This window comes from Akebia trifoliata, chromosome 15, assembly GCF_017979445.1.
Source record: "Akebia trifoliata isolate Shusen 1 chromosome 15, ASM1797944v1, whole genome shotgun sequence".
Classification (NCBI taxonomy): domain Eukaryota; kingdom Viridiplantae; phylum Streptophyta; class Magnoliopsida; order Ranunculales; family Lardizabalaceae; genus Akebia; species Akebia trifoliata.
The window spans coordinates 13254439-13281257 of record NC_141389.1 but is presented as its reverse complement, the minus strand read 5'-3'; the positions used below and the strand labels follow the sequence as shown (position 1 = coordinate 13281257).

The 26819-nt window shown below is 38.3% G+C and overlaps 1 protein-coding gene across 5 annotated transcripts in view; it reads left to right on the top strand.

The window, feature by feature from the left end:
- The first annotated feature begins 2717 nt into the window (after window positions 1–2717).
- LOC147384389 (alpha/beta-Hydrolases superfamily protein) overlaps window positions 2718–26819 on the top strand; it is a 47877-nt gene continuing 23775 nt past the window's right edge. For 2 of the 5 annotated variants that reach the window (XR_015172407.1, XM_086424765.1), the window contains exons 1-5: window positions 2723–3166; window positions 4610–4702; window positions 8442–8653; window positions 14838–14982; window positions 15062–15134. Coding sequence is in view for 4 of the 5 variants with exons in the window: in XM_086424765.1 (XP_086280891.1) it covers window positions 2886–3166; window positions 4610–4702; window positions 8442–8653; window positions 14838–14982; window positions 15062–15134 (804 nt within the window). In the remaining variant the exon portion in view is untranslated. Of the gene's footprint in view, window positions 3167–4609; window positions 4703–8441; window positions 8654–14837; window positions 14983–15061; window positions 15135–15430; window positions 15590–26819 lie in introns of those variants that run through there. The other 3 variants (XM_086424767.1, XM_086424764.1, XM_086424766.1) reach the window with 3 other exon arrangements.

The following is a 26819-nucleotide window of genomic DNA, read 5'->3' as shown; positions in this document are numbered from 1 at the left end:
ATGGGAAAGGTAATGCATGGGAATATATATCTTCTTTCTTTGAGGCACTTGGAGAACATGAAGGCAACGTAGACTTACGACTGTGTGAATTTTTGAAATCACTAACAGGACGTGCTTATACATGGTATAACAACCTTGTCCATTAGGTTAATAAAGCTAAATTCATCCAAAGGAATGTCTAATTTAGGTGATTCTTCTCTGGGATGCCTAGCAACCCCATGTTTCGGTCAACCAGTAAACTCAGACGAACAGCAATCCCAATGAGTCAGTGACGACGGAGCTCTTCCCTTTTTTCCATTAAGAATGATTTAAGGTCAAATAAAGCACAAATTCAATTAGAAACACTTTTGTAAAATGGGGGAACACGAACTTTACGTTGAAGAAGCACATTCAACAGGATGTCGTCATCGGTGTCTGAAGATTTGGTTGACGGGTTAGGAGAAAGATTCATGTTGGGAATTAAAATCCCTCTGACAGTATTGACAACATCTTTTGTGTAATCCATATCAAAGATTCTTGATACCATGACACGTTGGGTTGGAATGTCCCTTAAGTTTGGCACCAGAGCAAAAGATCGAATGGTTTTGAAATCATAACATGAAGTTGCTAAATCAGCCATACAGATTGCCGCATTCAAAACTTGTTCAAGAACTAAACGTTTGTTGTCACTCACACTTGTAGAAAAAGGAGACTTAGTTCTTCTCCTTGGAAGTTGGGGCTTAACCTTTCTGACCAATGTCTGATGCTGACCACTATCATTTTGATTGGAACTATGAAGAGGTGAGTGTACAATATGAGGCAAACTAGGAGATTTGCTACATCACTCGGGAACTTGCCTTCAATGACTAGGAGGGTGTGCACTCATAGCACTTAGGTAACGTCGTTTACTTGTGACGTTTGGGAGAATGTAACCATTCACGACGCCTTGCCTTTTTCTACATCACCTACTGCCTTTCCTTTTCTACCCCGAGGTCTTGGATCACCTGACCATGTATCCTCTCTTGAGTGGCATACGGGTTGTATAATTAGGATTAGGCATCTCGGGGTCTTTTTCTGGGGATGTGGCATCCATTTATGAACTTTGGACAAGTTATCGAAGTAAAGGGAATCTTAATGATGCGTGAAGGCGTCATCACAGTTGGGGGTGTTCTTGGTGGTATGATTGGAAGACGATGGATCCGAGATAAGGCTTGGCAGGCGCAAGCTCATGACGAGATCGCCCAACATTTTTCCCTTCCCCATGAAACTAAAAAAAATGGGGACTACCCACGAAGATACGTGTTATTGCGTCCTTGGAAGAGAGCTGAAACCTAACAAGGTCGAGGACTTGCTATTGCCAAATCTCCAATCTCCTACTCGAAAAAGAGAGGGAACACTGAACACTTGTAGAGCTATGGAGAGATTCAATGGGGTTGAATGTATTAGTGTGAAGGGCGATGCCAAGTGGAGATCAGTTTTAACGAAATAAGAATGGGGAGGAGGTAAATGATTTATGAACCCACCTAGAGCCTTTATGTCTCCCTTTATATCAAGGGTAAAAAGAAAAGGATGAAACGAAAATACGTTTATTGCATCAGCCCTACCTACTTGGAAATTTCTCTATGGGAGTGGTAGATGGCCTATATATGGATCTTGAGGAATGAATTATGACATGTATTCGACTTCGCTAAACAATTCCAAGTTATTAACAGTTTGTTGAAATCATGCCTACTTAAAAGAAAATGACCGAGAGATGTCGTCTCCCTACTCGCGGGTAAGGGACTAAATGTAGATGATACTACTACAAATTATATGACAATGATGTGGGGGATGCGATAAGTGTATCATGATGCACATGACCTTGATTACGTGGTTTGATTCTCTTAAAAGAAATGGGAAATATATGAGAAGGCCCACATGATTAGTAAGAAATGCTCGTCACATCAAAACGTCCAAGAGAGAGAAAATACAAGACATGTGTCAAAAGTTGGTTCACCTGTATCAAAGTAGGGCTGCCTGTAAATAGGAAGGGCAATCACAAAGGTTGACATTTAGACCCCCTTCCCAAAAACGATATTGTTGCCTTAGCAACTTGCAAGTCATTGAAGAGGGTGCCATTTGGCCATTATTAAAGTTTCTAGCATCGATCATTTGAGTAATTACCCTTCTACAATCATTGTCATGATTTAGGCAAAGGTTGGAGATTACTTACGTGTATTTTGATTTGACACTCTATAAAGGCCTTATCTAACTTGTAACTTCTTATTTTCCTTACGTATTCACACTTAATTTGTAAAAAGAGTCTTTTTCAGAAAAGATGAGAGGCTAAAACATTGGACAGTCCAACAATTTCAAAATACGTTGGAAAATACAACGTTTTAAATCTCTTTTAAGTAATTTATTTAAAAATATTACTTTTTCGATAATAAATAGTAAAATTGACATTGTTTTGATAATTTTTCCTTTTTAATATTTAATTAGGGTGTAGTAAATAATTAAAAAAATTAAGGTGTAATAAGTAAATGTTGGGGTGCCATTATATAATAATTTCTTTGTTGCAAGAATGGATGGATGCTTGTGAGATTTGGTATCTTGTTATTTGCCTAATTATAATTGTAAGGATGGGAGTAGAATCGTTTTAAATATATATGATATATAGTATATATTCTTAATAAGTGGTAGAATAATTAAAATAAGTTAGGTGCATGGGATCATAATTTGTATCGTGGGAGAAGTTTGAACTGTGGGTCATGGGATAGTTCCGCGAATGAGTCGCATAGTGGTTAGTTTGGAGACGTGTTTCTTTTATTATCTTTCTAATCTGATCAGAGTTCTCAATATCAAGAACGCTTAAATTTCATCCGAGTTCTCTCTCTCTCTCTCTCTCTCTCTCTCAGTATTGAGAGATGGCGAGCACCAGTTCTCCTTCATCCACCTTATTCAAGTTCGAGCTACCATTTTGGAGCTCTCAAGGAAGAAACAAGATTACTTCATCGATACAATTTGGCAAGACCCATCATTCGAAAATCATGAGTTCTCACCAACCCTCTACGTTTTCTCGTTCTGATTCAAATGCGTATCGTTTGTTTTCGAATTTGAATGCTTCCTTGATCGGCCCAACTGAAGATAAAAGCCTACCTATTACAGGATCGACAGAAAAGAGCTCCGAAGTTGAAGTTCAGAGCTGGTAATCTCTCAACATTTTTGTTTTACCTGCTTATACTGTTGAAATCTTCTATTCTTTTATTAGAATTTTGGGTTTTTTGTTTTGGGAAATTTAATTTTTTTTTCAATTTTTTGAGACTTTAATTCACTTGCTTTTCTCTTCAGTTTAATCTATGGAGCAATTTGTTTATTTTCTTGCATTTTTTTTTTTTTTTAGTAATTTCTTTATTAAAGTTCATTTCATACAAATTAGGTCTATTTTGATGATCTAAAATGGGTTGATAACTGCAATTTCGTGGTGAATTGTACTCTTAAGAGAGTCGAGAAAAGTGACATTTTGATGGTTAGAAGATTACTCAAGTTTATTAAATATTTGAAATTGTAAAAATGTGATAATTTGTTTCTTGATGTTTAAAATTTAGTTGGAAATGAAGAAGAATCCACAATAGGTTGATGAAACTACAGATAAAGTTGACTTAGTGGAATACACGATGAAGATTCAATTATGATATGGCATAGGTTGACTTAGTGAAATTGAATTAAACCATATGCTTCACCGCTTGTGCTGCCCCCGGTCAATTTGAGTTTCACTCTTGTGAACATCCTCCCAAGTAGGAGACCGGGACCAAAGAAAAGAGAATATGATTAGAATTTTGGCTAATTTCTTTCTAGATATATACAAATGATGCATTTTGAACTTAGAGTTCTGTTTTACCACTTTTGAGGGGGGCTTTTTCAGGAAGGGTTTGAATTTATTTGCAGATTCAACATTTTGTATACAATGCAATTATTTTTATGTAATTACAAGGATGGTAGATTATGTCATGGGATATCCTATAATGTATGCCGTATACCTATAAACAAGAGAAAACATATAGGTAGAAAGAAAATTTTAGTTGGGAAGGGTAGAACTCATAATCTATTATAAATGCAAGTTAGTTTTTTGAATTAAAGAAAGGAAAAAAATAGGAAGGAGACACTAAAATCCGTTGATTGCGGAATCTGATGTGCGTATAACATGGGTACTTTACTCTTTTAGAAGTGTCCATGTGAGATATGGTGAATGAGATCTATTAATTCAAACTAAAATCATGAAGAATGTGCAAGATTGCTATTGTAGAAAAACTAATAGCTTACAAACATAAAATATTGTTGCAATGTAAGGGTACCTACAAACATGTAAAAAAAATTAACCTAGACTAGTATTTTGATAATCAGTTAATGAACTTCTGGCAATTTCCTTGTTTGTTATTTGTTAAGGTCTTCTCTTAATTTTGACCAGTTCACCATGAAGAAAGAATCAAGTAACAAAGCTAATGCATTTTCAGTTCTTTTAAGACATAGAATATTTGTTCTTGTTTGATTTTGTTGGTATATTGTTTTGAGCATGAAGTCATACACTATTATCCACTTAAGTGGGAGTATTTCTCATGATAAAGACAATTTTGGTCTGTGATTTATGCAGCATTTGGAAGTGGCGGGAGTATTCTATTCGATATCAATATTCAGGGGACAGTGGCCCTGCATTAGTTTTAGTTCATGGTTTTGGGGCAAACAGGTCGACTTCATACACATTATATTCCTTTTTTTCTTTTAACCATAGTAACAAAATTCGAATTCGGCTATTATTCGTTCAGGGTTTAGTTCGGTTAATTCGGCCAAATTTTCAAAAAAAATTCGGTTAAATTTTGGATATATAAAATGATATTTATTTTATTGTACTTTAATATAGGTATATTTTTCACATGTACCACGAATTAAATCAAAATTAAAGAATGTATCGTAATAATAAAAATAATCTTTTAATTGATTGTAATAGTTAGTAGTTTATTAAGTGTGTGTGTGGTCATTTGCATGGTTAATCTCAACATTTTGAATCATCCATCTCAACCATTTGAATTTGCACGTTTTATTTATGGGTGAGCAGTATTAAAGAAGAAAGATTTTTTGAATTGAATTATATTAAGTAAGAAAATTGAAGGGGTATTAAGAAAGAAAGAACTTTAAGGGGTGAGAGGACATCAAGAAAGAAAGGTGAGGTGGCATTAAGATTTTTAATTATCTTATGGGGTGAGGGACATTAAGAAATAAAGATATTTGCTGGGTTGTTTAGTTCCCAAAAGTTAGGGTGGATTTAAAAAGAAGTCCCTAACCTAGGGTTATGGAATAAAATTTTCATTTTTACTCACGAAGGAGACATGTAGAGAGTAACTTTAAATGCCGAATTAACCGGCTTATAAGTAAAACGGGTGAAATGTAGGAAAATCCTGATCGGGATAGCGGACCCAAAGCTTGGGTGTGGGTCTTTTGTCGAAATGGAATGGTCTTCCTTTATTATTAATTAATAAATTATTATTATTTCTCGCGAATGATTCCATCATTAAATATAGTATGCCCGGTCCTAATCAGCATATTAAAAGAACTTGAAGACCTCTTCCAAACCTTAGAAGGGCTCTCAAGAACTCACAAGGACCATCACTCTAGGGTCACTCACACTCTCACGCTACACACTTAGAAATTGAAGCTCATGTTCAATTGCAACGATTTGATAGATGACTCATTGGGATAGATGTAGATGAACAATGCCCCCCCTAGAAACGTACATGAGGTTTTCTCCTCGTACGGCTCAAGAAAGAATGATTCTAATTTTTGTATAATTTATGTATATAGTGACAAATAGATCCATAAAATCGTCAAATTGATTCGTCTATAATTTGATTCATTTTTTCTTCTTACTTCCTGAAAAATAAAAAATCATCCGTACTCATAACTCAAGTTAGATAATTTCAAAAGAGTTCAAAGGAAAATACTTACGCCCAAGCATTTCATTTATTGAGCTGTCTTGAACCCCTTTTGTTTGTCTCATTTAGAATAAGAAAAGTTTAACTTATCAGCCAATTAAATAGGCTGAACACTTGTACTTCAAATTTTTAGGAATTTTTGTAAATATTTAGCAAATTTTGTGATTATCTTGTAATTAACCATTATTTTAGTTATTGAATAATCATGATTGGAATATATATCTCTTTGCTCCTTAAATCAACATATAGACTTTGTGATGTAGATAGGCTTGACAACACTTATTTTAATGCTTATGATCGAGTTAAGATGCGTTAAAGAAAGAAATAAACAACATTGACAGAGTCAAATCAGTCAAAACAGAGTCAACTCAGTTTGGCCAACCGAGTCAACTTGATCCAATCTTTGACCGGTTCACATGACTTGGTCCAACTTCTCTTATGACTCTTTCTTTTATTGAGTTTCTATTTTTTCAGTTGGTTAAGTACTTCTTAGTTTCTATTTCAATTTTAGAAAGTTTCTTTTTCTAGTTAGTTTCTAATTCAACTTTAGGAAGTTTTTAATTTTTTTTATCTTTCTATTCTTTTCTAAATTCGTTTTTATTCTTTAGGTTATAATTAGAAGTGTTTTTAGGTGTCCAAATTGAGTTCTAATAGGATTAGAAGATTAGTAATATGTTATAGATTGATTAAAAAGTTATTTTTTAGTATTTTATAAGGTTTTTAAGTTGTTATGAGGGAGTTATCTATATAAGGAGCTCTAATAAAAAGATTCAGCAGTTAGTTCTTTTGAAAATTGATTAATAAAAGAAAAAGAAGACACTTTTTCTCCCCTTTCTTTGTTTTTCTGAGCATAAGAACCCGATATTGGTTCTTAATTTTAGTGTTTGTTATCGATTTCCGTCAATCTCAAACCTAGATTGAAGTTTCTAGTCTGTTTTGCTCGACATAAAGATTTTTCATTACTTTTAATTCTTGGGATTTCACCATAGAACCTGATTTTTATCATAAACTCTAGGTTTGTGTGTTCTATCTTACATCACTTTGTTTGGTTTGCTAAAAAGATGGAGGTTGGGGGAAGGGGTGGGGGAGATTTTTTAACCCCCATGGTTTAAAATATTGTATCAATTTAATGTTTCGGTTAATGAAAAAACCTATACTGTATTGGCTGATACATTCGAAATAAATTGATACATTCTCGAAACATTCAATGTTTTGTATCGGTCTTGGCCGATACCGATACGTATTGACTGATACATTCTGATATTTTAAACCATGGAAAACCCTATTTGGTTTGTTTGTATTTTTTCCCCTTTGTTTTTTTTATGAAAGCTTTCTTTTTCTCTCCCTCTATCTAGTTAAAAAAATGGATGAGAAAAATATTTCAGTTAGGCAACTATTTTGGTTAAGTAGTTAAAAAAATAGAGTAATTGATTTCAATTTATATTTCAGTGAACTTGGAAATGTAAACATCTTGATCAATGTAAAAAATATATTAGAATTTTAGGTATTATGGAAATATTGCAGAATTCTTGTGAAACATGGGAGATATGATTTAAAATTTAAGAAATGATAAAACAAACTTAAAGCATACTCATAACTCATAATACTATAACCAACAACCATTTGAATTAAGAAATCTAGATCAGTAAAAAGTAATCATGTCATTTATATTACACGTTAACACAATTATCTGAGACGTGGATTCTCATAGCAGAATTTCTCATTTATATGTTCATAATCATGTCATTTAATTAGAAAAGTTCATGTGACGTTGACTTATGACCTAACGGGTGATATATGAATTAATATAATCTTGATGTATTAACCATACCTACCAGTGTTCCCATACTGGAGTTTCTTTGTTGAGCAAGTCAGACACCCAGATCATATCTATTTTGACACTTTTACCCAAATGGGGAAAAAATATTAAAAGCTATAATCTATGGTCACGAAACTGGAAAAAAAAGAAAAAGAAAAAAACCCTATTGTAATGAAAGTCTTGAATTCCTCTTGGGGAACCTGTGGTAATTAAGCATGACATGGTGTATCATTATGGAATCTATATCAGATATGACTTAGTTATTTTTTCTTGAATGTGTAGCTAGATATAAATTAACAAGTTAGTATAATATTAAAGTATTAAAATATTAACTCTGCAAGCAACTAGAAACTTAGATTTATTTCTAAATTGACACCATCACCCAGTTACTGATGTATACATGTTGAAGTGTATTCAAACTGTAAAATCAGTACCACTGAGGCTATAATATGCTTTTTCTGAAAAGTATAACAAGACATTGTGGCTATAATATGTCGGTCTTTGTATTACTAGCATATTTTGTTGATTAAATCATTTTGTATTCATGTTGACAATGGATGATATACTAGTTTCAAGTATGTGAGTTTCACCTGTATTTCACTTTCACGTTCCGATCTCCTTGATTTCCTCTTTTACTCATCTCTACCACTAGTTGTGACAGTTATATTTCTTAACAGCGACCATTGGAGGAAAAACATTCCAGTTCTTGCAAAATTACATAGAGTATATTCAATTGATCTTATTGGTTACGGTTATTCTGACAAACCAAATCCACGTGAGTTTGGGCGCAACTCCTTTTATACATTTGACACATGGGCTACTCAAGTCAATGACTTTTGTAATGATGTGGTCAAAGGTGAAGCATTCTTCATTTGCAATTCGATTGGAGGTGATCACCTATGCTAAGTTTTGAGTTTCATGTGAGAATTGTTCCGTTATTGTTGGATTTTAATGCTTTCTCCATTTAACAATTTTGCTTTGTGACTGCCCGGTAGCAAATGAAGCATGTAGGCCACTTGCCTTTTTGAATACCCATACTTATCCACATTTATTTGCAAACATTATCAGTTTTTTTATACCTTATTCGTAGGTATTAATTTCAATTGTTTATAAGAAATTCATGCCAGGATATTCTAGAAAGATTCTTCCATTATTTAAGGATTATGTATCTATTGTCCATGTGCTTTTTTCTTGATTCCAATGTACTCATCAGAAACTAAAATATTCTAAAAAAAAAAAAAAATTGATTGGTAAGGAAGCTATAGACTTGTCAAGTGTTAATACTCTACACTTACACATAACTTAGGTAGCACTATTTACCCCATAGGGATGGGAAGGAGATAAGTGTCCGACCAGAGTGCTTCTCATTGAACCTGGACCGTGGGATCTCTAGTCACATATTGGGTTTCCATTATGGTATCTAGTTCACTAGTAGGCTTTAAGCTCATCCTTCTCAATATCATATGCACTATCTATCTTTATTTTTATTTTTTATTTCTTTTGTTTATCGTGGGTATCCCCACCCTTCGGGTGTGACTAATCCCATGGTCACACACACCGCCACCTCAGAAAGTCCTACATGAAACTGGTTGAGTCAAGGGTCAAAGGGACCCTGGAGGGTGGCCCAAAGAATTCATTGCTTCGTGGGGTTTTGAGCACTTACCTATCCTTCCTAAGAAGCTTATCAAGGCTCGGCTTGCCACTAGGCCAACGAAATCAATAGTTAATGATTGACTATAGAGTAGTTGTTTTCAAGAGTTGTGCTTCCAACAAATGTGTCTGGAGTTGCCATAATAAGAGTTTTTTCTTGCCTTTGCTATTGTTGGCAGTCACAACAGATACATATAACAGGCACAACAGATACATATAACAGGCATCGACTTAGCTAGAACGGAATGCTACTTGGCTAGTCTTCTGTATATTCATCTCATCTCTAGCTTTATCTATTCGCAGATTGGGCTACCACATTTGCTTGACAGACTTCCAGGATACTTAACTGCATTTAGAGAGAATACATAACAACTCATAGATTTGGACTCCCAGAAATTTGAAATCCAATGCTATACCCTTGTAGTACAGGCTATCATCTTTTGAAGTTCTAACCGTTTAACTTTTCTGTTTTCTTTGATGTGTTCATAGTGATCGAAACGAAAAAACTAAGTACTTAATTTGTCTTAGATGGTTGGCCGTAGTGTGCTAGGTGATTTTGTTACAGTGAAGACCTAAAAGGAAACTAACTACAGAGCTAATAGAGAAATGATAATGAAATTGATGAAGGAAATCACTTTTGAAATTTGTGGAAAAATTGCAATTTAAACAGAAGTAGAAATCAGATTTTTCAAAAGCCTTAGTCCAATCTTCACATGTTGATTACTTAAGGTACAATAGTTTCTCTAAATTATTTTCCAAACCACATGGTTAGAAAAAATGTTGGACTCAGTCATTTGCGTTGCTTGAAGTTTCCGGTGAAGAACGGAATTCTAGAACACCTAGAATCTACTATTTTTGGTTGTTCTTCTCACAATCAAAGATTAAAAATTATACTTCCTCTTTCCCTCAGCTGCCCCTCACACTATTGGTGTCTGCAAAAAATTGAAGCCAGAAAACCATACACAAGAACCCTTTCCTTTTACCTTTTGTTGTAGTATTTAGAGAGAAAAAACTTGGTTTTATTAGGTTTCCAAGAAACCTAAATATTCTCAATTTCTTAATAGAGTTCCTGATAAAATTAGGAAACTCTATCAGCATTGGACGTATCTCTCAATTCCTAACTATGAAGGTTTTGAGAGGATAAAGGAAGCGTGCCCCACCATTCTTGGACATCTCACATAGGATGAACTACCTTCGCTCACCTATTAAATAGGGATTTAGTCCTAGATGGGTCCCAAACATACTTGGTCTTCCTTCACATGGGGAGAGAAACCTTTGCTCACCTACTAAGTAGGGATTTAGTCCTAGTGGGTCCCACACATACTTGGTCTTCCTTGACATCGGGAGAGAAACCTTTGCTCCACAGCAGTTAAGTGATTGGCTATGTGGGTCCCACATGTGTTTGGGAAAAGAGATAAAATTGGCCAATAAAAGGCTAAACTCAGATTGCTCTAGGATATTCTATTCTAGGATACTCAAAATCAATTAACTAACGTGGAGTCAAGCGATTTAGGAATTTTAAGTGATGTGAGATATTTGTATTACAACTGTACCTTAAACCCCAAATAAGTTCCCGAATTTGATTCTCTATTTTTTTCTTCTTTCTTGTGAAAGGTCTTACACGTTTTGGAAGCAAAATAACAATGAGTTTAAATAAATAAAATAGTTTTGGTTTTGTTTATGGAAAGGTTTTATATCTTAGTTTTGATGTAACTGATGAATTATATCGGCTGATATGGGCTATTCACTAGTACAATACTTATTCACTGTGAAACATGAGTCACCTAGGAATCATGATGCGGTTTCTTCTGATATCAAGATGTGTTTCGGTCAATTATTGAAACCATACCAACAAGCGAAACCATACCAACAAGTGTCTATTGACACATGCTCCTCTTCCTTTTAATTATGAAGAATATCCTTCTTTGTCAATTAACGTTGTATAGATTTTTGGTTTTATGTTTTTTCTTATACCTTCTTATTTTTCTATGTCAGGCTGGAGATTTTTTTTTTCTTCATTTTTTTGCCTCTATTTAGCTATTTTTTCTTGATACGTTTAGCTTATTTGTCTTTCCCTCCTAGCTCATTTGATTTTTAAGACATTTCTTTTTTATCTACAATCTTCATGCTTTAGTATAAGTTTGAGTGCAAATGTGTACTAATACTAGTCTCAGCCTTTTTTTCGATCAATTTTTTTATTATAAATAATTGTAAATCGAATTATCAATGTTCTAAGATAGAATCTTACTAAGGAAGGTTGAGATAATTGAATTGATTATTTTAATTTTCGAATTTGGAGCTCCTTATATTTATAACTCCATCATAACAACTTAGAATCATTCCTAACCTATCTATAACATAATACTAATTTTCTAATCCTATTAGAACTCAAATTGGCCACTTCTAAGCACTTTTAATTATAGTCTAAATAATAAAAATGAATTTAAAACAAATTAGAAACTAACAAGAAATTGTACTCTCAACATAACTATAAATAGAAATCCTAGTAAAACTCTAACTAGGATTGTAGATGTCCTACATCAGCTCTTGAGTTTGTCAATCTTCCCATGAGACATAAGAGACGCGCCAACAGAACCAGATGACACATGAGTAGAAGCAGTTACTAGATGGGCACCTCATTTAACAGACTTCGTATGAGGTTTTCCATGTTGATCCCTACAACGCTCTTTGGAATGACTGGTGTTCCCACAATGATCACATTTCTAAATCTTCTTCTCATCATAAGTAAAAGAAGTCTTGCGAGGTCCACTCAAATTTCCCTTTGGAGGAAGGGAAAACTACGATACAAGAGTGGACTGATCTCCTTTAGGTGAAGGAAACATAGCAGCACGGTGACTTTCCTCACTCTGAATAATAGAATACACTGCAGCCAGAGAGGGAAGTTCGCCCTTGCTCAAGAGCTGCACTCACACCATCTCGTATTCTGTGTTGAGACCTGCCAAGAATTTAAATACATGGTCCTCCTCCAGTAATCGCTTATAAACCTGGCCATCTTTGGGAGATTCCCACTGAACAACTTGATAATGGCCTAATTCTTCCCACTTTAGCACGTAGGGAAGAAAAAAAGGCAACTAATGTCTTCTCCCTTGATGAAGATTACCGATCTCTTGGCGAAGTTGATACATGTCAGCAATGTTTGGAGTTGTGAGTAAGTATCCCACACATCCTTAACCGTATCCAAGAACAAAAGGCCTTGACTAAGAGATAGATGCATATAATTTAAGAGCCAAGAAATCACCAAGGAGTTTTTGCAATCTCATTTCTCAAACAACACATCCTTTGAATTTGGCTGAGAAGCTTCCCATTTATGCACCCCACCTTTCCACGACCATGAATGTACCTCTTGGCTTATTGAGACCACTCTAAATAGTTGGTGCCATCCAACTTAACTGTGGTAATTTGAAGAGAAGGGTTATCACCATAACTCTGAACTTGAGAATTCCCATGTGAAGTGAATTCAGAGGAGTCTGAGGAAGCCATTTACACTCAAAAGGTAATCTAGACAACGCAAGATACACACAAGCCGCAAAAGAAAATCACCCAAAGTAGAAAAGAGAATCGGGGCTGATCTACTCGATTTTTTTTTTTTGATGGAAAAACACCAAAAAATAGGGGGGGGGGGGTGTGTAATAGTAGGGGTGTTTTTGATCTCTTCCCGTCAATTCTCCACGGAATCAAGAAGGAAGAGTTTCAGAGGCTTCTCCAAATTGAGACTCATTAAAAAACAACCAACGAAAACACCAACAACACTTTCTTTGATTCATGCACTCCACGAAGTCGAAAGGGATTTTTCAGCTATTTTTCTGAAAAATCTCCTAACCCACCCAAAGTTTTTGCCAAAAACTAACCAAACCATTTCATTAAAACTAGTGAAACATCCTCTACCAACTTACTAGGAGAGACACGAACTTGTAGGGTTCATAGGCTGTACGATTCCCTACATATGCCATACACCCATTATTCAAGGAGAACTCCTCTTCGCTCTTTGGAAGCTTTTACAGGGAGGCTTTGATACCAAGTTGAGTTTGTTTTAGGGTTTCTAAGGAGAGGGAAGAGGAAGAGAAGAGAGAGGAGAGGAGAATAGAAAAGATGAAAATAGGAAAATGAGATATATTGTCTCATGTCCTCATCCCTTTCATAATAGAACTTTTGGAAATTCCAAACTACTCCTTCTAACAAAGGAAATAACAAATAAACTAAAAAGCATAATAAATTAGCTATCTAGTCCCTATTATTACAACACAAACTATATCCATACCTTAAATAAACTGCAACCAAATAATATCGGAAAATTTGCATGTACATGACAATTTTTTAGCTACCCGTAGGCCGTAGCTCCGTAAAACCTAGGATCTAGAGTCTATTGTGATCTAAGGAAAAATTAAGTTATTCTGCAATGGAAAATATGCACATGTCAGTTAGCTTCATGTTTCTGGTTTCTTTTATTTAGTGATTCATATTTCTCTTTTCCTATGCTACCTGATTCGTAGGTTCGCTCGGTTCGAATTTGGGTTCGCGGTTCGCCAGTCAAGAATGAATGTAGTTCATAGGGGTATACAGAGATGAGGGTATTTGCTCGTTGTAGTGATGAGTAGGGTAAAAAGATGTTGAAGTTGGTCGATTTTGGGAAGAAAAAAAATCCAGGTTTTTGATTTATAGGTCGAAGATGAGGATACTTGGTCATTTTCTATTAGTCTATTAATAAAGACTAAGGTCAAAGGGTATGCTATCAATTTGGAAATGTAGGGAGATATCTCAAATATGATCAATATCTCAGGGGATGTAAAATATTAACGTAAAAGAGTCGTTCTAAACTCTTCCTTCCAGTCAACACTGCTGCTGATGTGGCAGTGGAAGTAATTTAGCATTTTCTAACGTAAAATGAGGTTCATTAGGTTCGCTGCATTTTACGAACCAAGAGCGAACCATACCACAAATTGGTTCGATTCAACCCGGTTCGCGGTTTGGTACTTGGCTACTTGCATAACAAATTAGGTAACCCGGCTCTTTTTCATATTCAATCACCTATATCAAATTGTTGTAGTTAGATAGGGGGCTCACTAATATTAAAATTTGATTTGTTATTGAATATGCACAGATTTTGATGTTTAACTAACAAAAATTGACAAAATCCTGGAAATCTATGAGAATTTATCTACTACTTTTCTGATAAGAATAAATTTCAACGAGAAAATGAGAAACAAAGAAGTGTACTAAGAGGTCATGGAGACCTAATTAAAAGAAGCTAAAAGCATGCACTATGCTTCAAAGGAAATTAAACTAATGGTCCTATTCTAACCATCCCCATAAATGAAAGAATTTGGACACTGTTTGACCTTTGAAATTGGGAAGTTGAGATTAAGTAAAATACATTGTTCCTTGATTTGGTGGTCTATGAGCAGGACTGGTTGGTCTTCAGGCAGCAGTCATGGAACCTCGGATCTGTAAAGGCATTGTCCTTCTAAATATATCCCTACGTTTGCTTCATATAAAAAAGCAGCCTTGGTATGGAAGACCTTTTATCAAATCATTTCAGAGTCTGTTAAGGTAAAAGGATATGATGGTTTCTCCTTCAAGTTTTTGAAATTGCGTTTGTGGAATTAAAATAAAAATGCTGCTATGACAGGAATACAGCCGTAGGGAAATTCTTCTACAAAAGTGTTGCCACACCACAATCTGTGAGAAGTATTCTTTGCCAGGTATTCCTCTTTTCAAAAACTTTGGATGCATTATGCTCGTTTAATAATATCTAAAGCCTCAGAAAGCAGAAACAAGGACAATGTTCACTTGTAAATTCCAAAACTGGAACAAACTCTAAACCTGTTGTGGTGTACACTTACTTCATAGGTATAATCATAGGAGAAAAAAACGTGTTTAGTGTAATTGATATTTGCAAGGAAGTAGGTTTGCAATAAGGATCTGGGCTGATTTTAAATGTTCATGTTGTTGAATGTGTCTAACCTGATTTCTAATTCTGTAATTTTGATGGAGACAGCTGATTTGTACATGCTTGGCCAAGGCAGGAGCTAGTGTTATCATTTTATTGGCTAACACTTGTTGCATAGGTAGAATGGTATTTTACCCATGTTGTACTTATTTGGCCTGCTTTTGCTATCTAGGGGTATCTGTGTCACCCTAAAATGTTTTAACATGAATAAGATATCCTGACGAGTTATTTGAGACAGTTAACATCCTTTTCTCCTGATTCTCTATTTTTCTTTCTCCTATCTCTCTTTTGTTCTTAAAAACGATGGAGAGAAAAAGTTAATTAATTATTAGCCCTAATTGAGCTTTAAAGGAGAATTACAAAGTCTAATAATATGGAAAAGACTAAAAAGGACAAAAGACTAAAAACTCTCATAAAACAGAATTATTCAACACTCCCCCTCAAGTTGGTGTATGGATGTCAACAATGCCCAACTTGGACAAGACACCTTGCCTATTCGCTTCATAACTTCAAATGGGCTGTTATACCTCGGAATCAAACCCCTGTGAACTGTCTTACTCTATATTTTCTTCCAAATCTGTAGAGTGAGTTTCAGCATAACTCAATCTCCCACTTGGAACTCCATTGTCCGTCTACCGCAGTCTGCCCACTTTTTAATTCATTTGACTGCCTTAGTCAAACTATCTCGTGCTTCCTCCAACAACTCTTGCTTTGCATGAGCATAGTGATAGGCGACTGGACAACTACCTTGAAATCGCTGTCTAGCTATCTCATGCAGCGGTGTCGGTTGTTGGCTTGTCGCCAACTCAAATGGACTCATCCCAGTGGATGAACTTCAATGTAGATTGTAACAAAATTGTGCTCTGTCCAACAATGTTACCCAGTTCTATTGGCTCACTGTCACATAGTATCTTAGGTATTCTTTTAGCAATGCATTCACCCTCTCCGTTTGACCATTTGTTTGTGGATGATTACTAGTAGAAAACTTTTACTCGTACCCCAACAAACTAAAAAGAGTTGTTCAAAATCTGCCAGTGAAACAGGTATCTTGATCACTAATGATATTGTCTGGTACGCCCCAATACTTCACTATGTTCTTGAAAAACAACTATTCTGTCACATCTGTATTGCATGCATGTGGAACAGGAATGAATGTAGCATACTTCAAGAAATGATTAACCACCGCTAAGATTGACCTATACTAAACAAGTCTTCACGTACAAATATACATCTTCCATTTTCGGCTTGTAATAGCTCCTAGCTAATAACGCATGTGTTCTTTCCTGACTCGGGTGACTTGCCCATAAGGAATCATGCGTCTTGCTTAGTAGTTCCCTTCGCAACCCTCATGTGCTGGGAATGTACAGTTGACCTCTTTTAGCATAAAGAAAGTCACCTTCTACCCAAAACCTTCGGGTGATACTGTCAGATACTTGCTGTAACAATCGTATGCAGATGGGATCCTTCTTCATTTCCTCCTGAACCTTAGGTACAGTCCTTATGGAAATAATTACTACGACCATCTCTTCTACCACTTTCTTGCTCAATGCATTTGGTACCATGTTAAGCCATCCTGGCTTATGTACTAAAGTCATGTCAAACTCTGCCAGAGATTCCTGCCATTGAGCCTATTTAGGTGAGAGTTTTTTCTGCGTAGCAAAGTAAGAATTTGCTATATTATCTGTCTGCACAACAAACTTTATCCCCAATAGATAGTGTCTCCACTCCCTCAAGAAATGAATGACAGCAGTCATTTCTTTCTCCTGTATACAACAACGCTGTTCCGTTGTATTAAACTTGCGGCTTTTATACATGATAGGATGTCCCTCATGCATTAGCATACTACCTAATGTGTGATCTGAGGCATCTGTATGAACTTCGAAAGGCAAACTAAAGTCTGGAAGTCGAAGAACTGATTTAGAAGCTACCGCGTGCTTCAACTCATCAAAGGCTTCTTGACATCTCGCTGTCCACAGCCATGTTTGAACTTTCTTGAGAAGGTCTGTCAGTACAACAGCTTTTTTGAAATAACCAAGAATAAATTTCTGATAATAGTTTGCGAGTCCAAGGAATGAACGCAACTCAGCAACTTTGGTCAGGGCTGGCCAATATATGATTGCCTTTATCTTACATTCATCTAATTTCACAAATCCTTGACTTAAAACAAGGCCAAGAAATGTGGTTTCCTTTTAGCAAAATTCACATTTCTCAACTTTTATATACAACTCAAACTCCCTGAGTTTATTAAAAATCATTCAGAGGGGAGCCACATGCTCCTCCATGGTTTTACTATACACAACTATATCATCTAGGTAAACAACTATAAAATGTTGATATAGTCATGAAACACGTTATTCATTAAATTACGAAAAGTAGCAGGAGCATTAGTTAAACCAAAAGGCATTACAAGATACTCAAAAGAACCATATTGCGTGACCATCGCTGTCTTGGTTTCATCGCCCGGTGCGATGCGTACTTGGTAATAGCCAGAACGCAAATCCAGCTTTGTAAAGTACATAGCTCTCGATAGACGATCGAATAGATCATCAACCAATGGTACTGGATATTTATTCTTTACTGTCACCTTGTTCATTTCCCTATAATCCACGAACGTCCTTATGGATCTATCTTGCTTTTTCTAGAACAACACAGGTGTTCCGTAGGACGTCGAGGGTTGGATTTAATTGGCATCCAGCAATTCAGTCAACTGTCGCCTCAACTCCTCAAGTTCTGATGGAGCCATTCTTAAGGTGCAAGAGACGAAGGTTTTGAACCTGGAATCAACTCGATTTCATGGTCAATGTCATGTCTTGGTAGTAGGCACTTCGACAATTCTGATGGCATGATGTCTGAGAATTCCTTCAACACTTCTGCCATCGATTCCTCAATAGGTAACCCTCGGGTATTTTTAATTTCTACTGCTGGAACGAGGAAAGTCTCATGTCCCTTACGTAGTCCATCCTTAACCTGAATGGTTGACAACAACCCTATCTCTTTCTTTGCTTCCACAGTTTTACCCTTTCCCCTTTCCGCAGCAGGAACAAAGTAAGGGGTGAACCTTTTGTAATGAAAATCCTTCCCAGATGTGGCAGCAAGACCACATTTGTCTGTACAAAGAAGTCAATCCTGAAAATGACTTCGAAATCATGTAATGGCACAGACATTAGATTGAATCTCCCTGTCCACTCACTCATTTGAGTGGTAATGTTCATGGCCATACCCTGAATTGGCTTGGCCTCCAAATTCACAACCTTTATTCGCCTAGTGTTCTTGGCGATCTCCAATTTCAACCGCCTAACTTCTTTGTCAACAACAAACATGTGTGTTGCTCCTGTATCCACCATTGCTTCTACAGGAACTCCATTCACAATAGCCTTTACATAAATTAGACTGTTACATTGAGTGCATCCGTGCTGTAACACGTTCAACAACTATAAGGGGTTCACCCTCGTGGGCTCTTCTTCTGTTTCCTCGTCTTCTGCTACAAGGGCATAAAGTATTTTCCTCTTGGGACAATCCCTAACACGATGGGGTTAGCCACAAAAAAACAACCCTTTGTCTGGTTTGATTTAGGGGTATGTTCCTCTTTTAGACTTAATTTTGACTTCAGTCTTTTTCCCACCTTTATAATTATCTCTTAAAGCTTTCTTACCTTTGCCCTTATTAGAACCATCAGTGCTGGATGATGCAAAACCTTGTAATTAATTAGACTGTTTGCCGCGGCCATTGCAAGGGGTAAGCCTTTCACTCCCTGCCTCCTGAGTTCATCCTGTGCCCAAGTCTGCAGTCCAGCTAGGAAGTTGAAAAGCTTGTCGTCTTCAGACATGTTTTTTATGTCAAGCATCAGAGAAGAGAACTACTTGACATAGTCACGAATAGTGCCCATATGCTTGAGTTTGCGGAAAGCATCCCGAGTCATCCATGCGACATTGCATGGCAGGAATTGTTCCTTGAATTCCTTCTTCAAGACGTCCCACGTCTCGATTTTGGGTCTCCCAAGTGAAGTGTTATCATCTGAATGGGTCCTCCACTAGAGTTTAGCGTCCCTACTCTAGTACATACTCATGAGGGTCACTTTCTCACCATCCAGTGTATGAACAACCTTGAAGTACTGTTCCATATCCCAAAGAAAGCTCTCCAACTCTTTCGTATTCCGGGCTTCACTGGAACTTTTAGGTTCATTGACCTTAACCTTCTATGAAGACTTACCACTAACAGGTGTAAGTCGTACAGCCCTCTTCAAGACCACCTGTTCATCAGTGAAGGATTGAAGATCTTCTTGGAAGACAGAAGGGAGGCTACGTTGGCACTCAAATCATCATACTTAGTTTTCCAATTTTGTGTAGTCTCATCAAAGTTCTTCTCTAAGGCTTTAATATGTTCTTCCACTCGAGAAGAAGAAAACTCCCCTTTTTCACCGCTGGGAAATTTGTTAGAGAGTTCTGCTAACAATGCTTCGAGTTGGCTAACTTTGTTACGTACTGCATCTAATGCGCTACCACCTGCTATCACAACCGTGCTCTAATACCAATTGTTATAGGGACAAATCTACTGGTTAAATTTTTCGCTCATTAATCTCTATACTCACCCGTGTTGGCATTAGATTCGACCTAGTCTTATCCTTCACACACACAGTTAAAAGGCCACAGTCTTATTTTATTTCTGCACAGATTTCTGAGAGTTTAGAAACTCTCACCCATTGTCTTCCCATGACAATGGAGGCTGTTGTACGTCGGTTACAACAACCCTCTAACAAAATTGTTATGATGTCATCAAATGACACATGTACAACAACTACAAAATTGGCTTACATTAGCCTACAAGTGTCGTCATCAAGAGAGATGCTACATGGATAACCAACAATATCTTCAGCCCTACAACTTGACATCTGTCCATTCTTTGGAGAACTTCTCCTAACTCTTACTAGGTGTTCTCCTGCCATGAGATCACTGGTACCACGTGTCTCATAGCTATCTACCCACATGTGATCTGTGCATGGGACATAACTCTCAATAGCTAGGCCAACTCACATAACTAAGCAATTGTCATAGTTTCTCAGCTACTTAACTACTCTCCAGCATATTGCTGTGCAGCTCGGTACATTGACTTCAACCGTGTTTCTCGGGTCACCTCGTGGATATCACCATCTTACTTGGGCACCTAGGCTGATCGCCTATGCACACCCCTCGTTCTTCGTCACGTACTTGGGTACACATGCACCATGTACCCCCACACGAGCTATGCCTTAGCCGAGTGCCCGTGTGCCTACTTCACATGGAGTCTCCTCCCTTAAAGAGTACACTAAGTCTTTCCCCCATCTCCAGAAGGAAACATCATTTCATGGGACCGATCATACTAGGTTATGGGACGGGTTTGGAGCTTCGAACCAAGATCCATTTCTTCCCATCTCACATAGGCTATCCCAAGCACTGCCTAGGATGCCTTGCTAGTTCTCGGGAACTCCCACGTGGGGCCTATTAGCTTAGGCCCTCATCACGTGTAGCCCTCACAGTATGCTGCATCACCCACACGGCTCGTTGCCCTGCTCACACAGCTCACTACCTTTTTCACACAGTATGCTGTTCTGCCCATACAGCTTGCTGCCTTGCCCACAAGCTTACTGATACGTGTAGTAAAGCCCCTGACTCGCAACTTTCTCGTGTTCAGCATTTAGGTGGCTAACAAACCACCCCCACCAGAAGAACTCGACGTCCTCGTCACTAATTCTTCAAGGTACTTGTTCAATTATTTTTCAAATTGCCACCACGTTACATCCCTTTCCCATGAAGCTTCATTTTCTGAAAATCCTTGCCACTTCACCAAATAACGAGTCCTTCGATTTTTCTTACTTTGACCTTCGGTCCTATGGTGTAAAATTTTCTCCACGGTCCTGTCACACTACTTTCGAATAGTTGGAGGAGCTTTTTGGTGCCAGTCTTGTCTGATCTACAAGATCTGGACGGTAAGGCTTCAAGAAGCTTACAAGAAATGTTGGATGAATTTTCAACTTATCTGGTAGAATCAAGTGATAAGCAACCTTGCCTACTCGTTTCATAACTTCAAACGGGCCGTCATACCTCAGAATCAAGCCCCTGTGAACTATCTTACTTTGTATTTTCTTCCAAATCTGCGGAGTAAGTTTCAACATAACTCGATCTCCCACTTGGAACTCCATTGTCTGTATTTAAATAGTTTAAAAAACAGGTGGACAAGCACCATGAAGAATTGCTAACAAGGACGTCGGGTTCTTCTGGTGGGGGCAGTTTGTTAGCCCCCTAAATGCTGAAAACGGAAGAGCTGCGAGTCAGGGGCTTTACTACGTGCATTAGTAAGCTTGTGGGTAGAACAACATGCCTTGTGAATAGGGTAACGAGCCATTTAAGCCATCCTAGCTTATATACCAAGGTCATGTCGAATTCTGCCAGAAATTTATACCATCGAGCCTATTAAGGTGAGAGTTTTTTCTACATAACAAAGTAATAATTCGCTACATTATCTGTCTGGACAACAAACTTTGTCCCCAACAGATAGTGTCTCCACTCCTTCAAGAAATGAATGACAAGAGTCATTTCTTTCTCATGTACAGAAGAATATTGTTCCGCCGCATTGAACTTGCAGCTTTCATACGCAATAGGATGTCCCTCTTGCATCAACACATCACCTAAAACATGATCTGAGGTACCCGTATGAACTTCGAAAGGCATACTAAAGTCTGGAAACCGAAGAATTGGTTCAGAAGCTATTGCGTGCTTTAACTCATCAAAGGTTTCTTGACATCTCGTCGTCCATAGCCATGTCTGATTTTTCTTGAGAATGACTATCAGTACAACAACTTTCTTGGAATAACCAAAACGCAAATCCAATTTTGTAAAGTTCATAGCTCCCGGCAAACGATTGAATAGATTAGCAACCAATGGTACTAGATATTTATTCTTTATAGTCACCTTGTTGAATACCCTGTAATCCACGCACATCTTCTTGGATCCATCATGCTTTTTCTGAAACAACACAGGTGTTCCGTAGCGCACCTTGGAAGGATGGATGTAACTAGCATCCAGCAATTAAGTCAACTGTCGTCTCAACTCCTTAAGTTCTTCTGGAGCCATTATGTAATCTGCAAGAGACGGAGGTTTCGAACCCGAAATCAACTCGATTTCGTGGTCAATGTCACGTATTGGCGGTAGGCGCTTCGGCAATTCTGATGGCATGATGTTTGAGAATTGCTTCAACATTTTTGCCACCGATTCTTCGATAGGTAGCAGTTGGCTGCTTTTGATCTCTACTACTGTAACGAGGTAAGTCTCATTTCCCTTACACGGTCCATCCTTAACTTGAATGTCTGACAACAGCCCTATCTCTTTCTTTGCTTCCACAATGTTACCTTTTCCCCTTTGCACCACATGTGATTTGTGCATGGGACATAACTCCCAACAGCCAACTAATCGACATAGCCACTCAACCGTCACAGCTACTCAGCTATTCCAGCACATTGCTGCATAGCTTGTTCCGTGGCTTCAACTATATCTCTCGGGTCGTCTCGTGGATATCACCTATCTCTACCTTGAGCGCCTAGGCTGATCGCCTATGCATGCCCCTTGCTGTCCGTCATGTCTCTAGGGCACATATACACTATGCACCCTCACACAAGCTATGCCTTAGCCGAGTGCCCGTGTGCCCGTGTGCCTACTTCACAAGGAGTGTCCCCCCCCCCTCCTTAAAGAGTACACTAAGTTCTTTGCCTGTTTCCAGAAGGAAACATCATTTCATGGGACCGATCATACTGGGTTATGGGTCGGGTTTGGAGCTCCGACCCAAAGATCTGTTTCTGCCAATGTTGCATAAGACATCCCTAGTACTCCCTAGGATGCCTTGCTATCTCCTGGGACCTCTCACGTGTGGCCCGTTAACTGAAGCCGTCATCACGTGTAGCCCTCACAGCACGCTGCATACCCACACGGCTCGCTGCCCTGCTTATACGGCTCGCTGCCCTGTTCGCCCGGTATGCTGTTCAACCCACACGGCTTGCTGCCTTGCCCACATATCTTACTGATGCGTGCAGTACAGCCTCTGACACACAACCCATCCGTGTTCAACAGTTAGGGGGCTAACAAACCACCCCCACCAGAAGAACCCGACGCCCTCGTCAGCAACTCTTCAAGATATTTGTTCACCTATTTCTCAAATTGCCACAATGTCACATCCTTTTCCCATGAAGCTTCACTCTCTGGAAACCCTTGCCACTTCACCAAATAATGGGTCCTTCGATTTTTCTTGCTATGTCCTTCATTTTTGTGATCTAAAGTTTTCTCCACAATCCTGTCAAACTGCTTTCGAATAGTCGGAGGAACCCTCTTTGGTGCATGTCTTGCCTCATCTACAAGATCTGGATGGTACGGTTTCAAGAAACTTACATGAAATGTAGGGTGTATCTTCAACATGTCTGGCAGAATCAAGCGATAAGCAACCTTACCTACTCGCTTCATCACCTCAAACAGTCCATTATACCTCGGAATCAGACCTCGATGAACTGTCTTACTCTGGATTTTCTTCCAAATCTGCAGAGTGAGTTTCAGCATAACTCGATCTCCCACTTGGAACTCCACTACTCGTCTATCGCGATCTGCTCACTTCTTCATTCGTTTGACTGCCTTATTCAGACTGTCTCGTGCTTCATCCAGTAACTCCTATTTGGCACGTGCATAGCGATAGGTGGCCGGACAACTACCTTGAAATCGCTGTTTAGCTATCTCATGCGGCGTTGTCGGTTGTTGGCTTGTTGCCAACTCAAATGGACTCATCCCCGTAGATGAGCTTCAATGTAGATTGTAACAGAACTGTGCTGTGTCCAACAAAGTCACTTAATTTTGTTGGCTCGCGGTCACATAATGTCTCAAGTACTCCTCTAGCAATGCATTCACCCTCTTCGTCTGACCATCTATCTGCGGATGATTGCTAGTAGAGAACTTTAACTCTGACCCTAGCATATTGAACAGAGCTGTCCAAAATTTGCCAGTGAAACGGGTATCTCGATCACTGATTATATCCTCCGGTACGCCCCAGTATTTTACTATGTTCTTGAAGAACAATTTTGCTGTGACATCTGCATTGCATGCATGCGGAGCAGGAATAAAGGTAGCGTACTTCGAGAACCGATCAACCACCACCAAGATGGATCTATACCCCTGGATCTTCGGCAAACCAGTGATGAAGTCCATGGAAACACTCTTCCATAGTCTATTTGGTATGGGTAAAGGTTCTAGCAACCCAGCAGACTTCTTCTTCTCTGTTTTGTCTTGTTGACACACCAAGCACGTCTTGACATACAGATCTACATCGTCTTCCATTTTCGGCCAATAGTAACTTCGAGCTAACAACGCATATGTTCTCTCCCGTCCCGGGTGGCCTGCCCACAAGGAGTCATGTGTCTCCCTCAATAGTTCCTTGCGTAGGCTTCCTGTGCTAGGAACATACAGTCGGCTCCCTTTGGCATAAAGAAAGCCGTCTTGTGATACCGTCAAAAACTTACTGTAGCAACGTTTTGCAAACTGGATCATTTTTCATCTTTTCCTGAATCTTTGGCATGAAATCTGTTTCTATAGAAGTAATCGCTGCAACCATCTCTTCCACCGCTTTTCTGCTTAATGCATCAGGTACCATATTAAGTCACCCTGGCTTATGCACCAATGTTATATCGAATTCTGCTAGAAATTCTTGTCATCGTGCCTGCTTTGGTTAGAGTTGCTTCTGTGTAGCAAAATACGAGTTTGCTACGTTATCTGTATGGACAACGAACCTTGTCCCCAACAGATAATGCCTCCACTCCCTCAAGCAGTGAATGACAGCGGTCATTTTTTTCTCGTGTACAGAATATCGCTGTTCTGCTACGGTAAATTTGCGGCTTTCATATGCGATCGGATGTCCCTCTTGCATCAGCACACCTTCTAATGTGCGATCAGAGGCATCGGTATGAATTTCGAAAGGTAGACTGAAATCAGGAAGCCGAAGAACTGGTTCTGAAGCCACTGCATTCTTCAGTTCATCGAAAGCTTCTTGACATTTTGCTGTCTACAGCAAAGTCTGATATTTCTTGAGAAGGTCTGTCAACACAGCCACTTTCTTGGAGTACCCAAGAATAAACTTTCTATAGTAATTAGCAAGTCCAAGGAAAGAACGTAATTCAGCAACCTTTGTCGGGACTGGCCAATTTGTGATTGCCTTAATTTTACGTTCATCCATCTTCACGTATCCTTGACTCACTACGTGGCCAAGAAATGTGATCTCTTCTTGACAGAATTCACATTTCTCAGGCTTTACATATAATTCAAACTCCTTGAGTTTGATGAAAACCTTTCGGAATTGAGCCACATGCTTCTCCAAGGTTTTACTATAAACAACAATGTCATCTAAATACACAACTACGAAACGATCGATGTGATCATGAAAGACATTATTCATTAAATTACAGAATGTTGCAGGTGCATTTGCTAAGCCAAATGGCATTACAAGGTATTCAAAAGAACCATAACGAGTAACCATTGCTGTCTTAGCTTCATCGTCCCGTGCGATGCGTAGTTGATAATAACCAGATTGCAGATCCAGTTTTGTGAAGTACCTTGCTCCTGACAAACGGTTGAACAAATCCGCAACTAACGGTACTGGCCATTGTAGCGGGTAAGTCTCTTACTCCCTGCCTCCTGAGTTCTGCCTATGCCCAAGTCTGCAGTCCAGCCAGGAAGTTGAAAAGTTTGTCGTCGTTAGACATGTTCTTTATGTCAAACATCAAAGAAGATAACTGCTTGACATAGTCACAAACAATGCCCGTTACTTGAGTTTGCGTAGAGCACCCCGAGTCATCCATGCGACATTGCATGGCAGGAATTGTTCCTTCAATTCCTTCTTCAAGACGTCCCAAGTCTCGATTTTGGGTCTCCTAAGTGCAGTTTTAACATCTGAACGGGTCCTCCACCAGAGTTTAGCTTCCCTAGTCAAGTAAATGCTCGCAAGGGTCACTTTCTCACCATTCAGAGTATGAACAACCTTGAAGTACAGTTCCATATCCCAGAGAAAGTTCTCCAACTCTTTCGCATTCCGAGTTCCACTGAAACTTTTAGGCTAACGGACCTTAGCGCCTTCTGTGAAAACTTACCTCCAACAAGTGTAAGTCGCACAACCCTCTTCAAAACCACCAGTTCATTAGTGAGGATTAAAGATATTCTCGGAAGACAAAAATAAGGGAGGCTACGTCGGCACTCAAGTCATCATACTTGGTTTTCCAATTCTGTGTAGTATCTTCAAAGTTCTTCTCTAAGGCTTCAATACGTTTTTCCACATGAGAGGAAGAAGACTCCTAAGTGCTGGAGAAGAATTTTGAGGAGTCTACATATGGTTGGAAAGCCAAATACGATGATTTGGCCGCTGATGTAGCATCTTTCTCGTC